This window comes from Grampus griseus (assembly GCF_964374135.1).
Source record: "Grampus griseus genome assembly, chromosome: X".
Lineage (NCBI taxonomy): Eukaryota > Metazoa > Chordata > Mammalia > Artiodactyla > Delphinidae > Grampus > Grampus griseus.
In genome coordinates this window covers 71,012,050-71,037,768 of record NC_138999.1, presented here as the reverse complement: position 1 = coordinate 71,037,768, position 25,719 = coordinate 71,012,050, and the positions used below count along the sequence as shown (strand labels likewise).

At 37.1% G+C, this 25,719-nt stretch overlaps 1 protein-coding gene across 2 annotated transcripts in view; it reads left to right on the top strand.

Annotated features, from left to right (window-relative positions):
• The window catches only part of RPS6KA6 (ribosomal protein S6 kinase A6), a gene marked incomplete at both ends in the record, with an annotated part of 165,886 nt that overhangs the window by 27,126 nt on the left and 113,041 nt on the right, over window positions 1-25,719 (top strand). For both annotated transcript variants that reach the window (XM_082681412.1, XM_082681413.1), the window contains one exon: window positions 4,301-4,360. In XM_082681412.1, the coding sequence (XP_082537538.1) occupies window positions 4,301-4,360 (60 nt within the window). The remainder of the gene's footprint in view (window positions 1-4,300; window positions 4,361-25,719) is intronic.

Below are 25,719 nucleotides of genomic sequence, written 5' to 3'. Positions count from 1 at the left end.
TAAATTAATCATAAGATGGTATGAATTGGAAGTAACCAGTAACTGAGGTAACAGAGGAAAGCAGTATTACCTTTTTCTACAGATAGTCCTGAGAGCCATTTTGTAGTAAAATTTCAGTATTCTGAAATTTCAGTATTTCTGTCTTAATATTGGTTTGTGGACTCTCTTGCTGAATGTGCCTTTTCCTATATGCTAGTGATGATTTCATTACCGTGTTTTTTTTCATTCCCCATAGTCTATATGTGCTTTTGAGTTAAGATGATAAATAGTGGTGCTGTTTATTGAAATCGGGAACCCTGGGGGAAAGCAGATTTATGTGTGTGTGTGGGGGAGATCACTAATTTGTTTTTGTATTGGTTATTTTTGAGACATGTGAGATGAGCAAGTGGAAATGTCAAATAGGCAGTTCGTTATATGGATCAGGAGCTCAGAAGAGTAGTGTCTGAGTAAATGTTAGTCATGTCAGTAAATTAGCTATCTGGGGAAAGAATGAGGAGCGAGATGAGAAGGTGAGCCAAGTCCATTTCCTGAGGATCTACAATGTTTCAAGGATACTGAAAAGAGCAAAGAAATTGGAGTAAAAGAAAATTAAAGTATGGTATCACAAAAACGCAAATAGAAGACAGTGGTTGGTCAACTGTGACATGCTACAGCAAGGTCAAGTAAGATAAGGACATAATTGGTGATGAACCATCATTTATTTGGTTCTTGTTGAGATTTTAGAAGAAAGATGCTAGCCAAGTAAATAATGCAGGGTAAATTACTATTTAATAAGTTAATTTTAAAATTTACCTACAGTAAAATTCACTCTTTTTCATGTAAGGTTCTGAGCTTGGACAAATACGTAGAGTTGTGTAACCACCACCACAATCAAGGTATAGATTAGTCCCATCATTCCCCTCCCGCCACCCCCCGTGATTCCCATTGGTGCCTACCCCTGGGCCTAACCTCTGACAACTGCTAATCCATTCTCCGTGCCTTATAGTTTTACCTTTTCAAGAATGTCCTATAAATGGAATCATACAGTATGTAGCCTTTTAAGGCTGTTTTTTCCCATTTACTATATAATGTATTTGAGATTCACCCATGTTGTTGAATATATCAATAGATAATTCCTTTTCATTGCTGCATAGTATTCCGCCTTCCTCTCTCCCCTTCCCCTGGAAACCAGTGATATGAATTCTTTCCCTATAGCATTTTTCAGTCTCATATACATGTAATCATACAATATTTAGCCTTTTGGGTTTGGATTCTTTGTCATCACAATGCATTTAAAATTTATCCATGTTGTTACAAGTATCAATAGTCTTTTCCTTTTTATTGAGTAGTATTCTATTCTTTCTCCACATTGAAGGACATCTGGAATGTTTCCAAAAAAGTTATGAACAAAGCTGCTATACACATTCATGTATAGAGATTTTTATGTTAACATAAGTTTCCATTTATCTCAGGTAAATATTCTCTTACTGGTTTCTGACCTCCATGATTTCTCATAAGAAGTCTGCAGTTATTTAAGTTGATGTCTATGTAATGTGTTTTTCTCTCATTACTTTCAAAACTTCTTCCTTTTTTCTTTTGATTTAGAGTAGTTTAATTCAGGTATGTCTTGAGGTGGCTTTCTTTAATTTTATACCTTTTGGGTTTCACTGAGCTTCTTAAAACTGTAAATTTATAGTTTTCACCAAATTTGGGAAATTCTCAGCCTTTTTTTTCAAAAAATAGCTTTATTGAAGCATAATTCACATATCACATAATTCACCCTTTTAAAATGGACAACCTTGTGTATACTTAGTATACAGTTCACAAATATGTACAACTATCACCACAGTCAATTTTAGAACTTCTTTGTCACATCAAATAGAAAGCTTTTACTATAGTTTTAGCTATCACCCCCATCTCCCCATCCCCCAGCCCTAAGGAACCACTGATTTACCTTCTGTCTCTACAGACTTTCGTCTTAACATTTTATGTGAATTAAATTGCCATTATTTATTTAATTTTTTCTGTGATGTTAATGATATAGATTTTAGATCTTCTGATATTGTTCCACGTGTCTCTAAGACTCTGTTCATTTGCTTTTAATAATTTTCACTCTCTTCTTCATATTGGTTAATTTCTATTGACCTGTCTTCATTTATGATTTCCTCTGCCATCTCCATTCTTTTATTGAGCCCATCCAGCATTTTAAAAATATTTCATACATTGTAATTTTTAGTTTTAAAGTTATTTACATTTGATTTTTTATAATTTCTTTTTCTCTGTCTATAACTTTTAATCTTCCCATTCAAGTGTATTTATTTTCACCCAAAAGAGCATAGTTATAATAACTGCTTAAAGTCCTTGTTAGCTATTTCAACATTGGAGTTGTCCTGGAATTGATACCTGCTGATTTTGATTGTTTCAGCAGACAGTCTGTGTGGTTAGGTTCAGACTCCCAAGTTTTATCTCTCCCTTTTGGATGTTGGTTCCAATGTTAAATATGTTTTCAGAGTGTTTGGGTCAGCACCCTGCATTTGCCACTTAGTGCCTGTGCTAAGTCAGTGGTTTAGTCTGAGACTTGAGCAGTGATTGATATTGCAGTTCCATTTTCAAAGCCTGTTTTAGACTTCTTTGGTTCTATTCCACACATGTGCAGTTTGCTGTTGAGGCCAGGACTGTGTCTGTTCATACACAGAATTAGGGAATATCCTTTTCCCATTTGATCTCCTCCATGATTTCCTCTACGGATTCTCCAGTTGACATGGACCTTTTATTCTTCTTCCTCTGACCAGAAATTTGAATTTCTTGCATAGTCTTAGCCTTTCATGCTGTTACATAGCTTTGCACTGTTGGGGCTGCCTGTTGGGGTGAAATGAAGGAGAGAGTGAAAAAAACAACAGGGATTACTCCCCATACTATTCTTATACGAGCCTCTTTTTCTGGTTCCTCTGACCAGAGAGAGAGGTTTTCTCATGAATGAGGCTTGCCTTGGAGCAGGAATGGCAGTCAAAAAAGGGGAAAAAAGTGGGCAAGAAAGAAAACGTAGGGTTCTCATTATGCTCACCAGCTTAAAAGTGTGTCTTTTTCTGGTCCTCTGTTTAGGAAGTGGGATTTCTCTTGGAAATTTTGTTCATACAGGTGTTCCATGACTCAGTCTCTCCTTGGTTCAAAATCAAGAGATAAAGGTGAAAAATAAACCCAAGAAGCTCACCAGAGTACTAGTTACTACTCAAATTTTGATTTCCCTTCCTAATCTGCTTGCTATTATTTAGTTTTCAGAGTCCTCAGGTAGTTGCTTTTTGTGTTTTGTCCAAAGTTTTTAGTTAATAATCAGAGGAGAGATGGTCTTATTCCATCTTGGCTGTCGTCAGAAGCTCTATTTAATTTACTTTTTTCTTCTCTCTTTCTTTTTTAATATTTAAAAAATTTTCTGTGGACTCATAAATAGACAGTGGTAAAATTTATTTTTTAGACCATCTTGCTGTTGCTTAATTTTCAAACATTTTAAATCAGTGGTTGGCAGACTTTTTCTGTAAAGGGCCAAACAGTAAATATTTTAGGCTTTGCAGACATAGGTTCTCTGTCAACTGTTCAACTCTGCTGTTGAAGTGAGAAAGCAGCCATAGATAACATGGAAACAAATGGATGTGTCTGTGTTCCAGTTAAATATTATTTATAAAAACAGTGGGCCAGATTTGGCCCATGGGCTACAGCTTGCAGACCCTTGATCTAAGTTCTCTATGCTTACTCATTCCTGAAGTATTGCTTGAAGAGTAGTATTATACACTAAGCTTTGTATTTTGAAATAATTTTGTTTCCATGGCCATTTATATTTTTCTCCTATAGTTTATTATTTCTTCTGTAGAGTAACTCAAATTTTAATTGAACTGATCGAAAAGAAAGGAATTCACAACAGTGCAATTATATGAAACTCTTCCCATCCTAATTTGCTTTGAATATATCCTCACAATAAATTTCCTCTGTGGTATTTTTCCTGTCTCATATATATTTGGTTTGGGACAGTCCTAGTGAATGTATACAGGTCATATGTTCAGTATATGTTCATTCACCATAGCAAAGCTCTAAACAATATGAAATGAAATACACAGCTCTGAAATTCAAGGATTTTCAAAGACAATCTGGAAATCATATTAATAATGTTCCTTTTTTAAGTACCTTCTATGTGTCCTTTGTCCTTTTGTGTTTCAGTAAGTGTGAATCTTGTTAAATTGTGAAGGGCAGTGCCTAGGGTTATATTTTTCTTAGTTACTACTCTTGTTCTATTACTCTTGAACTTCAGTTTTTGAACAATATTTTTCAGGTGAATGGTCTTAAAATGGTTGATGAGCCAATGGAAGAGGGAGAAGCAGATTCTTGCCAAGTAAGTACCCATGTTAACTTATTAAGCTACATTTTTAGACTATAAGGAAAGAGAATAATATGAAAGGAGAAAATCTATCAAAGAAATGTATTTAGGTAAGTTAATAAGCAAATTCAATTATTAATAAAACGGCAACAGTTCAAAATATAGGCCAGATTTTCTTGCCAGAAATTCTTATCCATAAAGTTTTTTTTTAACAACTTTATTGGGGCATAATTTGCATGCCATGAAATTTATGCATTTTAAATGTAATGGATGAAATTTTTATTACCAGTATATGAGTAACTGGATTATTTAAATATAGAATCCACTGAATTAAATAAGACTGTCTTCAACTTTAGGGTAGAAAGGAGATCTAACGAGAAAACATTTAACTAAAAGGATAAACTGAGGTCATTTAAAATCTATTTCCTGGCTTTCAAAAAGGATTGCATGTAAATTATTTCAGAAATTTCTAACTAGTTTAAAAGACTGCTTAGCTATTAGGTCATTCTATGCAAGGCCTGCAATCCTAGTCTCTCATTTTACAAGATCTAGTTATACAGAAGAGAGTTCTTAAGATTTTAGGGAGGGTCTGACTAAAGTAGACATCCCCATCGATGTTGTTATTTTGATTATCATTTCTGTAGATATTTTCATAGAATTGTAGATTTTGTTTAAACTTGGAAGGAGCCTCAGAGATAGTATTCTATAATACCTTCATTGTATAGATAAGTCTACTGAGACCTGTAGAGGTTATTATGATTTATACTAGGCCATAAAACTAACAAGTAGCAGAATCAAGGCTTAATGACCCAGTGTGCCTCATGTTAGGCCAGTTGTGTATTGTGTAGATGCAAAGAAGTGGAAAATAAGGCAAGCACTGTTCTTTTCTTATTTAGTTGTGGATAAAATCATCCTTCATGTCTTTATTTTCCCCCTGAAACCGGTTAAAGTGAATTTTTCTCAGATAGGAACCAGCAGAGAGATTAAAATTGGGTTTGTCCAAGACTCTCCTTTGAATTGTCCTATGTAAAAATCAACTTTCTCTGCAGATACTGACGTTATAACAATAATCTCAGTTCTGATTAACAAGATGGGAGGTAAAATGTTGTCATTTTAGCTTTTGTAATTTACATAATAACTTTTATGTTAATTTTGAATGTAATTAAATGTAAACTTCTATCAAAATCATCTAGAGCTTTATCTGCAGATCATATGCGCTAAGACATAGTAATATTTATGTTGTTAGTTTATAAACAATAGAGTGTAAGGAAATACAAAGGCAATGGGGAAGTGTGCATTTCAGTATTAATAAATTAACAGAGAAATACCATGCCCCACAACACAGGAGGGAAAAAAATGTGTGTGTGTATGTATGTATGTGTACATGTGTAGCCAATGTAAACACATAGACATATACATAGGGTTATTGCTAAATATTTACCTTTTTAAATTTAATTAAAAAAATGATGGTACAAAAGAACTTATTTACAAAACAGAGTCACAGATGTAGAAAACAAACTTATGGTTACCAAAGGGGAAGGGGGGAGGGATAAATTGGGAGATTGTGATTGACATATACACACTACTATATATAAAATAGATAACTAATAAGAACCTACTGTATAGCACAGGGAACTCTACTCGATACTCTGTAATGACCTATATGGGAAAAGAATCTAAAAAGTAGTCGATGTATGTATATGTATAACTGATTCACTTTGCTGTACAGCAGAAACTAACACAGCATTGTAAATCAACTATATTCCAATAAAAATTAATCTTAAAAAATGAGCCAAGAAGTACAGTTTTAATGGAAAGACAGTAAAAATATAGTGCTCGATGTTAATGTGATTTACATTAGGCAGTCAACTTCAATGGCTAGAAAGGGGAATCTAAAGTTTTGCAGAATAAGGAACCTAGAATCACTTTCAAGGATTTGATTTAATTTGTGGCCTGAGTTATTGGTCCTTAAAACATTATGTATTTCTGCTGTGTGAGAGTTCAAATATTCATTTTGTGTCAGTTAAATGATCTGGGTGATAAGAAACACTAACCATATAAATTTTATTTTATTTTAAAATTATTTTGCCTTGCCTCACCTGGCTCCTGAGTCTAGCCCATAACTGATCACAGGGCCATGGGAATACTTGGTGCTGCGTGGATTGGATTTGACCAAAATCCTGGGTAGAGAACAGGGGAAAAGTGGGTTCCCAAAGGAAATTCTGGGAGCTGTTTTACCAGATGAGTGATGCTCCCTACTCTCTCTGAGGGAGGCAGGACAGAGAGAGCACTGGATTGAGAGGAGGCCTGGGTTCCCATTCTGTTTCTGCTGTGGACTCACTGTGTGACCTTGAGCAAGTTACTTATTAACTTCTCTGGGCCTGGCTGTAAAATGAGGGAATGAGGTGGGATGCTCTCTAAGGGACCTTCCAGCATCAACAAGCTTACCACTCGGGGGCCTTTCCCATCTGTTTAGTCCATCTGTTTTCTTGTGCCTCTAGATTCTAGTAGTAAGAATCTTTAGAAAACCCAGTGGGTTTTTTGTAGGGAAAGTTTTGGAGAGTAGGGCTAAGTTTGGGAACTGTAGCAGGGCTAGAGAGGTTTAATTTTCCACATGAAAGACTGGGTTCATGGGAGAATTTGGGGCCTGAGCATATGTCCAGGGGCTACTAAGATTTAGGGCTTGTCTGCCACTGGGGTTAAACCTCACCCTGTGCCAGGTGTCAGGGCTTAGTATGTGGCCAGAGTTGGGGTCATTGTGAGTGTTGGGTTTTTTTTTTTAATTTTCGAATTTTACTTTATTCTTTTATACAGCAGGTCCTTATTACTCATCAATTTTATACACATCAGTGTATACGTGTCAATCCCAATCGCCCAATTCATCACACACCCACACCCAAACCCTGCCGCTTTCCCCCCCTTTGGTGTCCATATGTTTGTTCTCTACATCTGTGTCTCAATTTCTGCCCTGCAAACCGGTTCATCTGTACCATTTTTCTAGGTTCCACATATATGTGTTAATATACGATATTTGTTTTTCTCTTTCTGACTTACTTCACTCTGTATAACAGTCTTTAGATCCATCCAATTCTCAACAAATCACCCGATTTCGTTCCTTTTTATGGCTGTGTAATATTCCATTGTATATATGTACCACATCTTCTTTATCCATTCATCTGTCGATGTGCATTTAGGTTGCTTCCATGACCTGGCTATTGTAAATAGTGCTGCAATGAACATTGGGGTGCATGTGTATTTTGAATTATGGTTCTATCTGGGTATATGCCCAGTAGTGGGATTGCTGGGTAATATGGTAATTCTATTTTTAGTTTTTTAAGGAACCTCCATACTGTTCTCCACAGTGGCTGTATCAATTTACATTCCCACCAACAGTGCAAGAGGGTTCCCTTTTCTCCACACCCTCTCCAGCATTTACTGTTTGTAGATTTTGATGATGGCCATTCTGACCAGTGTGAGGTGATACCTTATTGTAGTTTTGATTTGCATTTCTCTAATAATTAGTGATGTTGAGCAGCTTTTCATGTGCTTCTTGGCCATCTGTATGTCTTCTTTGGAAAAATATCTATTTAGGTCTTCTGCCCAGTTTTGGATTAGGTTTTTGTTTTTTTAATATTGAGCTGCATGAGCTGTTTATATATTTTGGATATTAATCTTTTGTCCGTTCATTTGTTTGCAAATATTTTCTCCCATTCTGAGGGTTCTCTTTTCATCTTATTGTTTCCTTTTCTGTGCAAAAGCTTTGAAGTTCTATTAGGTCCCATTTGTTTATTTTTGTTTTTACTTTCATTACTGTAGGAGGTGGGTCAAAAAAGATCTTGCTGTGATTTATGTCAGAGAGAGTTCTTCCTATGTTTTCCTCTAAGAGTTTTATAGTGTCTGTTCTTACATTTAGGTCTCTAATCCATTTTGAGTTTATTTTTGTGTATGGTGTTAGGGATTGTTCTAATTTCATTCTTTTACATGTAGCTGTCCAGTTTTCCCAGCACCACTTATTGAAGAGACTGTCCTTTCTCCATTGTATATCCTTGGCACCTTTGTCATAGATTAGTTGACCATAGGTGCATGGGTTTATCTCTGGGCTCTCTATCTTTTTCCATTGATCTATGTTTCTGTTTTTGTGCCAGTACCATATTGTCTTGATTACTGTAGCTTTGTAGTATAGTCTGAAGTCAGGGAGTCTGACTCCTCCAGCTCCGTTTTTTTCCCTCAAGACTGTTTTGGCTATTCGGGGTCTTCTGTGTCTCCATACAAATTTTAAGATTTTTTTGTCCTAGTTCCATAAAAAATGCCATTGGTAATTTGATAGGGATTGCATTGAATCTGTAGATTGCTTTGGGTAGTATAGTCATTTTCAAAATATTGATTCTTCCAATCCAAGAACATGGTATATCTCTCCATCTGTTGCTATCATCTTTCATTTCTTTCATCAGTGTCTTATAGTTTTCTGCATACAGGTCTTTTGTCTCCCTAGGTAGGTTTATTCCAAGGTAGTTTATTATTTTTGTTGCTATGGTAAATAGGAGTGTTTCCTTAATTTCTCTTTCAGATTTTTCATCATTAATGTATAGGAATGCAAGAAATTTCTGTGCATTAATTTTGTATCCTGCAACTTTACCAAATTCATTGATTAGCTCTAGTAGTTTTCTGGTGGCATCTTTAGGATTCTCTATACATAGTATCATGTCATGTGCAAACAGTGACAGTTTTACTTCTTCTTTTCCAATTTGTGTTCCTTTCATTTCTTTTTCTTCTCTCATTGCCATGGCTAGGAATTCCAAAACTATGTTGAATAATAGTGGTGAGAGTGGACATCCTTGTCTTTTTCCTAATCTAAGAGGAAATGATTTCAGTTTTTCACCATTGAGAATGATGTTTGCTGTGGGTTTGTTGTATATTGCATTTATTATGTTGAATTAGGTTCCCTCTATGCCACTTTCTGGAGAGTTTTTATCATAAATGCGTGTTGAATTTTGTCAAAAGCTTTTTCTGCATCTATTGAGATGATCATATGGTTTTTGTTCTTCAATTTGTTAATATGGTTTATCACACTGATTGATTTACATATATTGAAGAATCCTTGCATCCCTGGGATGAATCCCACTTGATCATGGTGTATGATCCTTTAATGTGTTGTTGGAATCTGTCTGCTAGTATTTTGTTGAGGATTTTTGCATCTATATTCATCAGTGATATTGGTCTGTAATTTTCTTTTTTTGTAGTATCTTTGTCTGGTTTTGGTATCAGTGTGATGGTGACCTCATAGAATGAGTATGGGAGTGTTCCTTACTCTGCAATGTTTTGGAAGAGTTTGAGAAGGATGGGTGTTAGCTCTTGTCTAAATGTTTGATAGAATTCACCTGTGAAGCCATCTGGTCCTGGACTTTTGTTTGTTGGAAGATTTTTAATCACAGTTTCAGTTTCATTACTTGTGATTGGTATGTTCCTACTTCCTATTTCTTCCTGGTTCAGTCTTGGAAGGCTACACCTTTCTAAGAATTTGTCTATTTCTTCCAGGTTGTCCATTTTATTGGCATAGAGTTGCTTATAGTAGTCTCTTAGGATGCTTTGTATTTCTGCGGTGTCTGTTGTAACTTCTTTCTCATTTCAAATTTTATTGATTTGAGTCCTCTCCCTCTTTTTCTTGACGAGTCTGGCTAATGGTTTATCAATTTGGTTTATCTTCTCAAAGAACAAGCTTTTAGGTTTATTGATCTTTGCTATTGTTTTCTTTGTTTCCATTTCATTTATCTCTGCTCTGATCTCTATGATTTCTTTCTTTCTGCTAACTTTGGGTTTTGTTTGTTCTTCTTTCTCTAGTTCTCTTAGGTGTAAGGTTAGACTGAGATTTTTCTTGTTTCTTGAGGTAGGCTTGTATAGTGATAAACTTCCCTCTTAGAACTGCTTTTGCTGCATCCCATAGGTTTGGGATCGTCGTGTTTTCATCGTCATTTGTCTCTAGGTATCTTTTGATTTCCTCTTTGATTTCTTCGGTGATCTCTTGGTTATTTAGTAACGTATTGTTTAACCTCCATATGTTTGTGTTTGTTATGTCTTTTTTCTCTGTAATTGATTTCTAATCTCATGGTGTTGTGGTCAGAAAAGATGCTTGATATGATTTCAATTTTCTTAACTTTACTGAGGCTTGATTTGTGACCCAAGATGTGATCTATCCTGGAGAATGTTCTGTGCGCACTTGAGAAGAAAATGTAACCTGCTGTTTTTGGATGGTATGTCCTATAGATATCAATTAAATCTATCTCGTCTATTGTGTCATTTAAAGCTTCTGTTTCCATATTTATTTTCATTTTGGATGATCTGTCCATTGGTGTAAGGGAGGTGTTAAAGTCCCCCGCCATTATTATGTTACTGTCGATATCCCCTTTTATAGCTGTTTGCAGTTGCCTTATGTATTGTGGTGCTCCTGTGTTGGGTGCATATATATTTATAATTGTTACATCCTCTTCTTGAATTGATCCCTTGATCATTATGTAGTGTCCTTCCTTGTCTCTTGTAACATTCTTTATTTTAATGTCTATTTTATCTTATATGAGTATTGCTACTCAGCTTTCCTTTGATTTCCATTTGCATGGAATATCTTTTTCCATCCCCTCCCTTTTATTCTGTATGTGTCCCTATGTCTGAAGTGGGTCTCTTGTAGACAGCATATAGATGGTTATTGTTTTTCTATCCATTAAGCCAGCCTGTGTCTTTTGGTTGGAGCATTTAATCCATTCATGTTTAATGTAATTATTGATATGTATGTTCCTATGACAATTTTCTTGTTTGTTGTGGGTTTGTTTTTGTAGGTCCTTTTCTTTTCTTGTGTTTCCCACTTAGAGAAGTTCCTTTAGCATTTGTTGTAGAGCTGGTTTGGTGGTGCTGAATTCTCTTAGCTTTTGCTTGTGTGTAAAGCTTTTGATTTCTCCATCGAATCTGAATGAGATCCTTGCCAGGTAGAGTAATGTTGGTTGTAGGTTCTTCCCTTTCATCACTTTAAGTATATCATGTCACTCTCCTCTGGCTTGTACAGTTTGTGCTGAGAAATCAGCTGCTAACATTATGGGACTTACCTTGTGTGAGTTTTGTTGTTTTTCCCTTGCTGCTTTCCATAAGTTTTCTTTGTCTTTAATATTTGCCAATTTAATTACTATGTGTCTCAGTGTGTTTCTCCTTGGGCTCCTCCTGTATGGGACTCTCTGCATTTCTTGGACTTTGGTGGCTATTTGCTTTCCCATGTTAGGGAAGTTTTTGACTATAATCTCTTCAAATATTTTCTCGGGTCCTTTCTCTCTCTCTTCTCCTTCTGGGACCACTATAATGCGAATGTTGTTGTGGTTAATTTTGTCGCAGAGGTCTCTTAGGCTGTCTTCATTTCTTTTCATTCTTTTCTCTTTATTCTGTTCCACAGCAGTGAATTCCACCATTCTGTCTTCCAGGTCACTTATCTGTTCTTCTGTCTCAGTAATTGTTCTATTGCTTCCTTCTAGTGTAGTTTTCATTTCAGTTATTGTATTGTTCATCTCTGTTTGTTTGTTCTTTAATTCTTCTAGGTCTTTGTTAAACATTTCTTGCATCTTCTCAATCTTTGCCTCCATTGTTTTTCCGAGGTCCTGGATCATCTTCACTATCATTATTCTGAATTCATTTTCTGGAAGGTAGCCTATCTCCACTTCATTTAGTTGTTTTTCTGGAGTTTTATCTTGTTCCTTCATCTGGTACCTAGCCCTCTGCCTTTTCATCTTGTCTACCTTTATGTGAATGTGTTTTTTCTTCCACAGGCTGCAGGATTGTAGTTCTTCTTGTTTCTGCTGTCTGCCCTCTGGTGGATGAGGCTATCTAAGAGGCTTGTGCAAGTTTCCTGATGGGAGGGACCGGTGGTGGGTAGAGCTGACTGTTGCTCTCCTGGGCAGAGCTCAGTAAACCTTGAATCTACTTGACTGCTGATGAGTGGGTCTGGGTTCCCTCCCTGTTGGTTGTTTGGCCTGAGGCAACCCAACACTGGAGCCTACCTGGGCTCTTTGGTGGGGCTAATGGCTGACTCTGGGAGGACTCACACCAAGGAATATTTCCCAGAGCTTCTGCTGCCAGTGTCCTTGTCCCCACGGTGAGCCACAGCCATCCCCCACCTCTGCAGGAGACCCTCCAACACTAGCAGTTTGGTGTGTTTCAGTGTCCCCTGGGGTCACTGCTCCTTCCCCTGGGTCCCGATGCGCACACTACTTTCTGTGTGCCTTCCAAGAGTGGAGTCTCTGTTTCCCCGAGTCCTGTTGAAGTCCTGCAATCAAATCCCAGTAGCCTTCAAAGTCTGATTCTCTAGGAATTCCTCCTCCTGTTGCTGGACCTCCAGGTTGGGAAGCCTGACATGGGGCTCAGATCCTTCAGTCCAGTGGGTGGACTTTTGTGGTATAAGTGTTCTCCAGTCTGTGAGTCACCAACCCACCAGTTATGGGATTTGATTTTACTGTGATTGCACCCCTCCTACCATCTCATTCTGGCTTCTCCTTTGTTTTTGGATGTGGGGTATCTTTTTTGGTGAGTTCCAGTGTCTTCGTTTTGATGATTGTCCAGCAGCTAGTTGTGATTCTGGTGTTCTCAGAAGACGGAGTGAGAGCACGTTCTTTTACTCCCCCATCTTGGTTTCTAATCCTAAGTGTTTCTCAACCATATAAATTTATCTTCCCCCTTTTTAATATTTTCATATATAGGATTTGTTTTTATTTATTTATTTATTTTTTGTTGTGGTTGTCTATTCCAGTGTGATGCTGGCAGCTGTGTGTTTTTTTGTGGGTGGCTTTGTTTTTTTTTATTTTTTTACATAATGGTCGATTGTAGAGACTGCTGTATGATGCATAGATTCTTTGAAACAGTATTCTTTAAATTTGAAGTTTACCTATTGCCTATCCTGGCCTGATGCTGCTTTGTGATTGAGTGTTTTAGATAACCAGTCTGCTCCATTGAAATTATTGTCACTTTAGACTTTCATGGCCATTTGATTTCCTCAATTAAAACAAGCAAAATTAAATAAAATGCTTCCCACACTCCATATATATAGCATATGATTGGCAAAGCTGAATTATAGTTAATACAATTTTAATATGTCTAGATTTGTTATGAGGAATTTGTCCATCTCCCTGAGGGCTGAAGACAGCCTTCACATTTGGTAAGCATTCAGTAATAGGTCACTGGTAAAACATACCTGATATCATATTTCACCATTTGGTCCCATAATTCTCCAAACACTCTCCAGGTTAGAAAAAATACATTATGATTTTTCATTAGTAGATGACTGAAATGAGTTAATTTTTTACATTGTCAAAATAAGCATAGGTATCATATTTGGTAGATTATGACCCATTTATATTTAATTTTGTGTGTGTGTGTGTGTGTGTTGCAAAGAGTGGCTATATCTTTTTTTTAACAACTTTATTGAAGTATAATTGCTTTACAATGTTGTATTAGTTTCTGCTTTATAACAAACTGAATCAGCTGTACATATATCCCCATGTCTCCTCCCTCTTGCGTCTTCCTCCCACCCTCCCTATCCCAGCCTTCTAGGTGGTCACAAAGCACTGAGCTGATCTCCCTGTGCTATGTAGCTGCTTCCCACTAGCTATCTTGTTTACATTTGATAGTATATATATATATATATATATATATATATATATATATACACACACACATGTCCATGACACTCTCTCACTTCGTTTCAGCTTACCCTTCCACCTCCCCATGTCCTCAATTACATTCACTACATCTGTGTCTTTATTCCTGTCTGGACTCTAAGTTTTTCAGAACCATTTATTTTCTTTTTTAGATTCCATATATATGTGTAAACATAAGGTATTTGTTTTTCTCTTTCTGACTTCACTCTTCATGACAGACTCTAGGTCCATCCACCTCACTACAAATAACTCAATTTCATTTCTCTTTTCGGCTGAGTAATATTCTATTGTATATATGTTCCACATCTTCTTAATTCAGTCATCTGTTGATGGACACTTAGGTTGCTAACATGTCCTGGCTATTGTAAATAGAGCTGCAATGAACACTGTGATACATGACATTTTTTGAATTATGATTTTCTCAGGGTATATGCTCAGTAGTGGGATTGCTGGGTCGTATGGTAGTTCTATTTTTAGTTTTTTAAGGAACTTCCATACTGTTCTCCATAGTGGCTGTATCAATTTACATTCCCATCAACAGTGCAAGATGGTTCCCTTTTCTCCACATCCTCTCCAGCATTTATTATTTGTAGAGCTTTTGATGATGGACATCTGACTGGTGTGAGGTGATACCTCATTGTAGTTTTGATTTGCATTTCTCTACTGATTAGTGATGTTGAGCATCCGTTCATGTGTTTGTTGACAATCTGTATATGTTCTTTGGAGAAATGTCTATTTAGGTCTTCAATCAATTTTTGGATTGGGTTGTTTGTTTTCTTGATATTGAGCTACATGTGCTACTTGTAAATTTTTGAGATTACTAATTTGTCTGTTGCTTCATTTGCCAATATTTTCTCCCATTCTGAGGGTTGACTTTTTGTCTTGTTTATGTTTTCCTTTACTGTGCAAAAGCTTTTAAGTTTCATTAAGTACCATTTGTTTACTTTTGTTTTTATTTCCATTTCTCTAGGAGTTGGGTCAAAAAGGATCTTGCTGTGATTTATGTCAGAGAGTGTTCTGCCTATGTTTTCCTCTAAGAGTTTTATAGTGTCTGGTCTTACATTTAGGTCTTTAATACATTTTGAGTTTATTTTTGTGTATGGTGGTAGGGAGTGTTCTAATTTCATTCTTTTATATGTAACTGTCCAGTTTTCCCAGCACCACTTATTGAAGAGGCTGTCTATTCTTCATTGGATATTCTTGCCCCCTTTTTCAAAAATAAGGTTACCATATGTGACGGGGTTTATCTCTGGGCTTTCTATCCTGTTCCATTGATCTATATTTCTGTTTTTGTGCCAGTACCATACTGTCTTGATTACTGTAGCTTTGTAATGTAGTCTAAAGTCTGGGAGCCTGATTCCTCCAGCTCCGTTTTTCTTTCTCAAGATTGCTTTCACTATTTCAGGTTTTTTGTGTTTGCATACAAATTGTGGATTTTTTTGTTCTACTTCTGTGAAAAATGCCATTGGTAGTTTGATAGGGAGTACATTGAATCTGTAGATTGCTTTGGGTAGTACAGTCATTTCCACAATATTGATTCTCCTAATCCAAGAACGTGGTATATCTCTCCATCTGTTTGTGTCATCTTTAAGTTGTTTCATCATTGTCCTATAGTTTTCTAAATAGAGGTCTCTTGTCTCCTTACGTAGGTTTATTCCTAGCTATTTTATTCTTTTTGTTGCAATGGTAAATGGGAGTGTTTCCTTAATTTCCTTTCAGGTTTTTCATCATGAATGTATAGGAATGCAAGAGATTTCTGTGCATTAATTTTGTATCCTGCTACTTTACCAAATTCATTGATTAGGCCTAGTAGATTTCTGGAGCACCTTTAGGATTCTCTATGTATAGTATCATGTCATCTTCAAACAGTGACAGTTTTTCTTCTGCTTTTCCGATTTGGATTCCTTTTATTTCTTTTCCTTGTCTGATCACTGTGGCTAAAACTTCCAAAACTATGTTAATTAATAGTGGTGAGAGTGGACAACCTTGTCTTTTTCCTGATCTTAGAAGAAACAGTTTCAGTTTTTGACCATTGAGAATGATGTTGGCTGTGGGTTTGTCATATATGGCCTTTATTATGTTGAGGTAAGTTCCCTCTATGCCTACTTTCTGTGGGGTTCTTATCATAAATGGGTGTTGAATTTTGTCCAAAGCTTTTTTTCCATCTATTGAGATGGTCATATGGTTTTTCTCCTTGAATTAGTTAATATGTTGTATCACATTGATTGATTTGAATATGTTGTAGAATCCTTGCATTCCTGGGATACACCCCACTTGATCATGGTGTATGATCCTCTTAATGTGCTGGGGATTCTGTTTGCTAGTATTTTGCTGAGGATTTTTGCATCTATGTTCATCAGTGTTATTGGCCTTTAGTTTTCTTTCTTTGTGACATCTTTTTCTGGTTTTGTTATCACGGTGATGGTGGCCTCCCAGAATGAGTTTGGGAGTGTTTCTCCCTCTGGTATGTTTTGGAAGATTTTGAGAAGGATAGGTTTTAGCTGTTCTCTAAATGTTTGATAGAATTTTCTTGTGAAGCCATCTGGTCCTGGGATTTTGTTTCTTGGAAGGTTTTTAATCACAGTCCCAATTTCAGTGCTTGTGATTGGTCTGTTCATATTTTCTATTTCTTCCTGGTTCAGTCTCAGAAGGTTGTGGTTTTTAAAAATTTGTCCATTTCTTCCAGGTTGTCCATTTTATTTGCATAGAGTTGCTTGTAGTAATCTCTCATGATCCTTTGTATTTGTGCCATGGCAGTTGTTACTTCTCGTTTTTTATTTCTAATTGTATTGATTTGAGTCTTCTCCCTTTTTTTCTTGATGAGTCTGGATAATGGTTTATCAATTTTGTTTATCTTCTCAAAGAACCAGCATTTAGTTTTATTAATCTTTGCTATTGTTTCCTTCATTTCTTTTTCATTTATTTCTGATGTGATCTTTATGATTTCTTTCCTTCTGCTAACTTTGGGTTTTTTTTTTCTCCTTTCTCTAGTTGCTTTAGGTGTAATGTTTGGTTGTTTATTTGAAATGTTTCTTGTTTCTTGAGGTAGGATTGTATTGCTGTAAACTTCCCTCTTAGAACTGCTTTTGGTGAATCCCATAGGTTTTGGGTCATCCTGTTTTCATTGTCAATTGTTTCTAGGTATTTTTTTTCCTCTTTGATTTCTTCAGTGATCTCTTGGTTATTTAGTAGTGGATTGTTTGGCCTCCATGTGTTTGTATTTTTTACAGTTTTTTTCCTGCAATTGATCCTAGTCTCATAGTGCTATGGTCGGAAAAAATACTTGATACAAATTCAGTTTTCTTTAATTTACCAAGGCTTTATTTGTGACCCAAGATATGATCTATCTTGGAGAATGTTCCATGAGTACTTGAGAAGAAAGTGTATTCTCTTGTTTTTGGATAAAATGTCTTATACGTGTATATATATATATATATATATATATATATATATATATATATATATAAAAATTAAGTCCATCTTGTATAATTCAAAGCTTGTGTTTCCTTATTTTTTTCATTTTGGATGATCTGTCCATTGGTGAAAGTGGGGTGTTAAAGTCCCCTTCTATGCTTGTGTTATTGTCAATTTCCCCTTTTAAGGCTCTTAGCATTTTTCTTATGTATTGAGGTGCTCCTATGTTGGGTGCATAAATATTTACAATTGTTATATCTTCTTCTTGGATTGATCCCTTGATCATTAGGTAGTGTCCTTCTTTGTCTCTTGTAATAGTCTTTATTTTAAAGTCCAGTTTTTCTGACATGAGAATTGCTACACTAGCTTTCTTTTGATTTCCATTTGCATGGAATAACTTTTTCCATCCCTTCACTTTTAGTCTGTATGTGTCCCTAGATCTAAAGTGGGCCTCTTGTAGACAGTATACATACGGGTCTTGTTTTTTATCCACTTGTCCAGTTTATGTCTTTTGGTTGGAGCATTTAATCCATTTACGTTTAAGGTAGTTACCAATATGTATGTTCCTATTACCATTTTCTTAATTGTTTTGGTTTATTGTCGGTCTTTTCCTTCTGTTATGTTTCCTGCCTAGAGAAGTTCCTTTAGCATTTGTTGTAAAGCTGGTTTGGTGCTGCTGAATTCTCTTAGCTTTTGCTTGTTTGTCAAAGTTTTAATTTTTCCTTCGAATCTGAATGAGAACCTTGCTGGGTAATCTTGGTTTATGTTTTTCCCTTTCATCACTTTAAATATGTCCTGACTTTCCCTTCTGCCTTGAAGAGTTTCTGCTGAAAGTTCAGTAGCTAACCTTATGGGGATTCCCTTGTATGTTACTTTTTGTTTTTCTTTTGCTGCTTTTAATATGTTTTCTTTGTATTTAATTTTTGATACTTTGTTTAATATGTGTGTTGCTTGTTTCTCCTTAGATTTATCCTGTATGGAACTCGCTGCACTTCCTGGACTTGATTGACTATTTCCTTTCCCATTTTAAGGAAGTTTTCAACTATAATCTCTTCAAATAATTTCTCAGTACCTTTCTTTTTCTCTTCCTCTTCTGGGACCCCGATAATTAGAATGTTGGTGCATTTAATGTTGTCCCAGAGGTCTCTGAGACTGTCCTCAATTATTTTTATTCTTTTTTTCCTTTGTTTGCTCTGCAGTAGTTATTTCCACTGTTTTATCTTCCAAGTCACTTATCCGTTCTTCTGCCTCAGTTACTCTGCTGTCAATTTCTTCTAGAGAATTTTAAATTTAATTTATTGTGTTGCTCATTATTGTTTGTTTGCTCTTTAGTTCTTCTCAGTTCTTTCTAAACGTTTCTTGTAGCTTCTTCATTGTATTTCTAAGATTTTGGATCATCTTTTCTATCATTACTCTGTTTTTTTCCAGGTAGAGTGTCTATTTCCTCTTCATTTGTTTGGTCTGGTGGGTTTTTACCTTGCTCCTTCATCTGCTGTGTATTTCTGTGTCTTCTCATTTTGCTTACCTTACTGTGTTTGGGGTCTCCCTTTTGCAGACTGCAGGTTCGTAGTTCCCTTTGTTTTTGGTGTCTGCTCCTAGTGGCTAAGGTTGGTTCAGTGGGTTGTGTAGGCTCCCTGGTGGAGGGGACTGGTGCCTGTGTTATGGTGCATGCGGCTGGATCTTGTCTTTCTTGTGGGAAGGACCATGTCCGGTGGTTTATCTTTGGGGTGTCTGTAACCTTATTTTGATTTTAGGCAGCCTCTCTGCTAATGGGTGTGGGTTTGTTCCTGTCTTGCTAGTTGTTTTGCATAGCTTGTCCAGCACTGTAGCTTGCTGGTCATTGAGTAGAACTGGGTCTTAGCATTGAGATGGAGAGCTCTGGGAGAGCTTTCACCATTTGATATTACATAGACCTGGGAGGTTTCTGGTGGACCAATGTCCTGCAATCGGCTCTCCACCTCAGACTCACAGGCCTGACACCTGGCTGGAGCACCAAGACCCTGTCAGCCACACGGCTCAGAAGAAAATGGAGAAAAAAGAAAGAAAGAAAGAAAAACATACAATATAATACAATACAATAAAGTTATTAAAATAAAAATTTTAGATAATTATTAAAATTAAAAGAAATGTAAAACATAATTAAAAAAACGGACAGACAGAACCCTTGGACAAATGGTTAAAGCAAAGGTATACAGAGAAAATCACACAAAGAAGCATACACATACACCATCACAAAAAGGGAAAAAGGAAAAAAAATAGCTATATATAAAAACATTTTAAAAGGAAGAGAGCAACCAAATCAATAACCAAATCTACCAATGATAATAAACTCTAAATACTAAACTAAGATAAACATAAAACCAGAAAGAAATTAGATGCAGAAAGCAAACCCCAAGTCTACAGTTGCTCCCAAAGTCCACTGCCTCAATTTTAGGATGATTTGTTGTCTATTCAGGTATCCCAGAGATGCAGGGTACATCAAGTTGATTGTGGAGATTTAATCTGCTGCTCCTGAGGCTGCTGGGAGAAATTTCCCTTTCTCTTCTTTGTTCACAGAGCTCCTGGGGTTCAGCTTTGGATTTGGCCCTGCCTCTGTGTGTAGGTCCACTGAGGGCGTCTGTTCTTCTCTCAGACAGGATGGGGTTAAAGTACCAGGTGATTAGAGGCTCTGGCTCACACAGGTCGGGGGAAAGGCAGGGTGTGGAATGCAGGGTGAGCCTGCGGAGGCAGAGGCTGGAGTAACGTTGCAACAGCCTGAGGTGCGCTGTGTGTTCTCCCAGGGAAGTTGTTCCTGGCTCATGGGATCCTGGCAGTGATGGGCTGCACATGCTCCTGGGAGGTGAAGTGTGGATAGTGACCTGTGCTTGCACACAGGCTTCTTGGTGGCTGCAGCAGCAACCTTAGTGTGTCATGCCTGTCTCTGGTGTCTGCACTGATAGCCGTGGCTCATGCCCATCTCTGGAGATCATTTAAGCAGTACTCTGAATCCCCTCTTCTCTTACACCCCGAAACAATGGTCTCTTGCCTCTTAGGCAGTTCCAGACTTTTTCCCGGTCTCCCTCCTGGCGAGCTGTGGCACACTAGCCACTTCAGGGTGTGTTCACGCAGCCAACCACAGTCGTCTCCCTGGGATCTGACCTCGGAAGCTGGAGCCTCAGCTTCCAGCCCCCACTCGTCCTGGCAGGTGAGCAGAGAAGCCTCTCAGGCTGGTGAGTACTGGTCGGCACTGATCCTCTGTGCAGGAATCTCTCTGCTTTGCCCTCTGCACCCCTGTTGCTGCACTCTCCGCCATGGCTCTGAAGCTTCCCCCCCATCACACCCTGTCTTTGCCAGTGAAGGAGCTTCCTATTGTGTGGAAACTTTTCCTCCTTCACAGCTCCCTCCCAGAGGTGCAGGTCCTGTCCCTATTCTTTTGTCTCTGTTTTTTCTTTTGCCCTTCCCAGGTATGTGGGGAGTTTCTTGCCTTTTGGGAAATCTGCGGTCTTCTGCCAGCGTTCAGTAGGTGTTCTGTAGGAGTTGTTCCACATGTAGATGTATTTCTGATGTATTTGTGGGGAGGAAGGTGATCTCCACGTCTTACTCCTCCACCATCTTGAAGGTCTCCCCTATATTTACTTTTAAAGTTTGTATGGAATGGTTATCATTCCCTGAAATAAAGTACATATTTTTAATGCTACCAGTGTTTTAGAAATTTTAAAAGAAGATTTTGTATATTTTATTAGCACAAGGTCAGCAATATTTTAGTCTCTAATTTGATTTATATTTTTATTATCCAGAAATGTAAATGTAACTTTTAACTGAAAATATATATTCAAAAAATAAAACTGATTTCCTGACATTTTTAAGTCATCAGTTTCGAATTTTAGAAACCATTCTTGACGTGTATCTCTCATAAGAATCTTTTAAAAAATAGTCTCACAAGGGTGTTTTACTTAAACTTTTGTGTAGCCATAAGTAGGGAGTATTTTAAGATGGAGGGTCTGCTCCTTATATGGTGTTTTTCGTTCCACTATTTGTCTTTCCATTTTGATGGACATTTAGCCTTTCTCTGCTTCAGTATTTTTCTTCCCTTTCAAAGTTGATGCTTGCTTCTGCTTTTTATTCACTCACCCTGTTTAGAAAGTAATTGGGGGACTTCCCTGGTGGCACAGTGGTTAAGAATACGCCTGCCAATGCAGGGGACACGGGTTCGATCCCTGGTCCGGGAAGATCCCACATGCCACGGAGCATCTAAGCCCATGTGCCACAACTATTGAGTCTGCACTCTAGAGCCTGTGAGCCACAACTACTGAGCCCGCGTGCCACAACTACTGAAGCCCACGCACCTAGAGCCCATGCTCCTCAACAAGAGAAGCCACCACAATGAGAAGCCTGCGCACCACAACAAAGAGTTGCCCCTGCTCACCACAACTAGAGAAAGCCCGCGTGCCGCAGTGAAGACCCAATGCAACCAAAAATAAATAAATAAATAAATAATTCTTTAAAAATTAATAATAATTGGAACCCTTCTACTACAGATTTGCAAAACAATTATTGTTCAGTTAAATGTTGGTGGGCAGCAACTATAAAGTGGAGTTGTATGCTGCACCACAAGGGATGCAAAGGTTAATAGTACAAATAAGTTTAATAGCTTTAATTTTTATAGGTGTTTTGTGGTGTTTCAGAATTCTCAGTTGACTCTTATAACCAAGATCTGAAATGGATTGGGTAGGTTTTATTCCCATTTTATATATGAGGGAACTAAAGAGCTGACTCTAGTAAGTATTGAATAGAATAAACCAACCCCAGTGGGAACTAGTTTGTCACCCTTTTTTGTTTTTCAGACATCACTACAAATTGATACAATTTTGCAAACCTAAGTATCCTGCAATTACTTTCCAGTGTGTACATCATTTGATGTGTTTAGTTCACTCTAGTGGCGTTTTGACATGTAAATTATTATTACTGTTAGCCTTCTTTCAAAGTATGCTGACACTTGGCTTGGTTTTCAATGACCCTGGATTATTCATTGCATGAAAACGGTATGTCAGGATGCTTTTCCAGAGCTCTGCATGTATCTTCTAACAAATCTGTAGTTTTAATGCTTCTTGGAATTTCAGAGTGATCAAACTGGCCTATCTATCCACAAATAAAGCAAATGTTTGAACAGGTAGGTGGATGTTGCATTATTACATAAAAACCAAAAAATTTAGGCTTTAAAAATCCCTCCTTTTGTTTTGTGTGTTTTCTGTGGGTATCTATGCTGAGTTCCACAGTCCTATGAAACTGTTGTAATAGAGTTATATAGTATGGCTTCCTAATAGATTGTCATCACAGTATGTTTCTCCAGTGTTATAGCATTGTTGGCTCCCTGAATTGAAAAAGATGATTGCAGATTTTAGAGGTCAGAGCACATTATTTTGGTTGTGGTTAAGCCTTCATAATTTTTCTGTTTATCAACAATTACTATGAAGATCAAAAAAAAACATCTAACATATAATGATCCTTGCCTCAAATTTGTCATTTGATGTTGGAAAGAATAGTAGTCCCTATTTCAAAGTCATTAAATCTTAATTTTATAGTACCAACTTTTTTTACACAGATACCTATGATTAGGTATACTGAGTATAAGTTTTCTAGGGCTGTCATAACTAAGTATCACATACTAGGTGACTTAAATAACAAATTTGTTTTCTCACAATTCTAGAGGCAAATTCGAGATCAAGGTGTTGGCAGGGTTTGTTTCTTCTGAGACCTCTCTGCTTTGCTTGTAGATGGTTGTCTTCTCCCTATGCCTTCACATGCTTTTTCCTCTGTGTGTGTCTGTGCCTAATCTCTTCTTCTTATAAGAACACCAGTCATATTGGATTAGGGCCCACCCTATTGACCTAATTTTACCTTAATTACCTCTTTAAAGGCCCTATCTCCAAATACAGTCACATTCTGAGGTACTATGGGTTAGGACTTCAGCATATGCATTTGAGGGGACATGTTTCATCCCATAACATATTGTATACCTTTTTGTTTTATTAAGGGACATGATATTTCTAACAACATTTGCTCTCCTCAAGTCCACATTTTATCTCTGTATCCCCAGTGTGTAGTATAGTGCCTGATACATAGCATGTGCTTCATGAATGTTGTTGATTTTTTGAGTGAGAGAATATAGAGAAAAGAGTGTATTATGAGAAGAGAAGGTGATATATCACAACTTTATTGTACCAGAATAGGAAGAATTTTTTGGAAGATGATTCACTCAGGAAAAACAAATGGATCACTGATAAGTACATTACTACCTTATTTTGAGCTAGATTGCTGACACTCTTAAGCTTTCAGAATGGTGCAGAACCAGAAGAAAGGAAGGTAGAGGGAGGAAGGAGGATTGCAGATGAGAAAAAAAAAGAATATTTTAATAGTAAGCATCAATAAATATAACCTCGGGAAAGCTGAGAATTTTTAGGCAATAGACAAGAATGGGGCAGGGAGAAGATGAAATAAGAAAGACCAATATTGGAAGTGATGGAACAGGAGGATACCAGATAATTTGGCACTACAAAAGAGCTAGTGGCATACAAATACAACAGCACTTCTGTAATAAGTAGCCATTTGTGTGTGTGTGTGTGTATATGTGTGTATATATTTGTGTGCACATCTATCTATCAATCTAACTATATATCTTAGAAGCACCTAAATAGTGTTCCCCAATTCTGACAATTTATTAGAATCATCTGGGAACATTTTAAAAAAATACATATGCCTGAGCCCCATCCTACATCCTTTTTTTTTTTTTTTTTTTGGAATATAGATTCTTTAGGCTGCTATGTCAGTTGCTGCTGTACAGCAAAGTGAATCAGCCATATGTATACATAATATATCCCCTCTTTTTTGGATTTCCTTACCATTTAGGTCACAACAGAGCACCAAGTAGAGTTCCCTGTGGTATACAGTAGGTTCTCATTAGTTATCTATTTTATACATAGTAGTGTATATATGTCAATCCCAATCTCCCAGTTCATCCCACCCCCACCCTTTCCTCCTTGGTATGCATACTCTTGTTCTCTACGTCTGTGTCTCTATTTCTGCTTTACAAGTAAGATCATCTATACCATTTTTCTAGATTCCACATATATGTGTTAATATACAATATTTGTTTTTCTCTTTCTGACTTACTTCACTCTGTATGACAGTCTCTACGTCCATCCACGTCTCTACAAATGACCCAATTTTGGTCCTTTGAATGGCTGAGTAATATTCCATTGTATACATGTACCATATCATATTTACCCATTCCTCTGTTGATAGACATATAGGCTGCTTCCATGTCCTGGCTATTTTAAATGGTGCTGCAGTGAACAATTGGGGTGTGTGTATCTTTTGTGTGTGTGTGTGTGATACACAGGCCTCTCACTGCTGTGGCCTCTCCGGTTGCGGAGCCCAGGCTCCGGACGCGCAGGCTCAGTGGCCATGGCTCACGAGCCCAGCTGCTCCGCGGCATTTGGGACCTTCAGGGACCGGGGCACGAACCCGTGTCCCTTGCATCGGCAAGCAGACTCTCAACTACTGCGCCACCAGGGAAGCATGTATCTTTTTGAAATATGGTTTTCTCTGGGTATATGCCCAGTAGTGGGATTGCTGGGTCATATGGTAATTCTATTTTTAGTGTTTTAAGGAACCTCCATACTGTCCTCCATGGTGACTGTATCAATTTACATTCCCACCAGCAGTGCAAGAGGGTTCCCTTTTCTCCATACGCTCTCCAGTATTTATTGTTTGTAGATTTTTGATGATGGCCATTCTGACCAGTGTGAGGTGATACCTCATTGTAGATTTGACATACATTTCTCTAATAATTAGTGATGTTGAGTGTCTTTTCATGTGTTTGTTGGCCATCTGTATGTCTTCTTTGGAGAAATGTCTATTCAGGTCTTCCACCCATTTTTTGATTGGATTTTGTTTTTGATATTGAGTTGCATGAGCTGTTTGTATATTTTGGAGATTAATCCTTGTCAGTTGCTTCATTGGTAAATATTTTCCCCCATTCTGAGGGTTATCTTTTCATCTTGTTTATGGTTTCACTTACTGCACAAAAGCTTTTAAGTTTATTTAGGTCCCATTTGTTTATTTTTGTTTTTATTCTTATTACTCTAGAAGGTGGGTTAAAAAAAGATCTTCCTGCAATTTATGTCAAAGAGTGTTCTGCTGTGTTTCCTCTAAGAGTATGATAGTGTCTTGCCTTACATTTAGATCTTTAATCCATTTTGAGCTTATTTTTATGTATGTTGTTAGGGGGTATTCTAA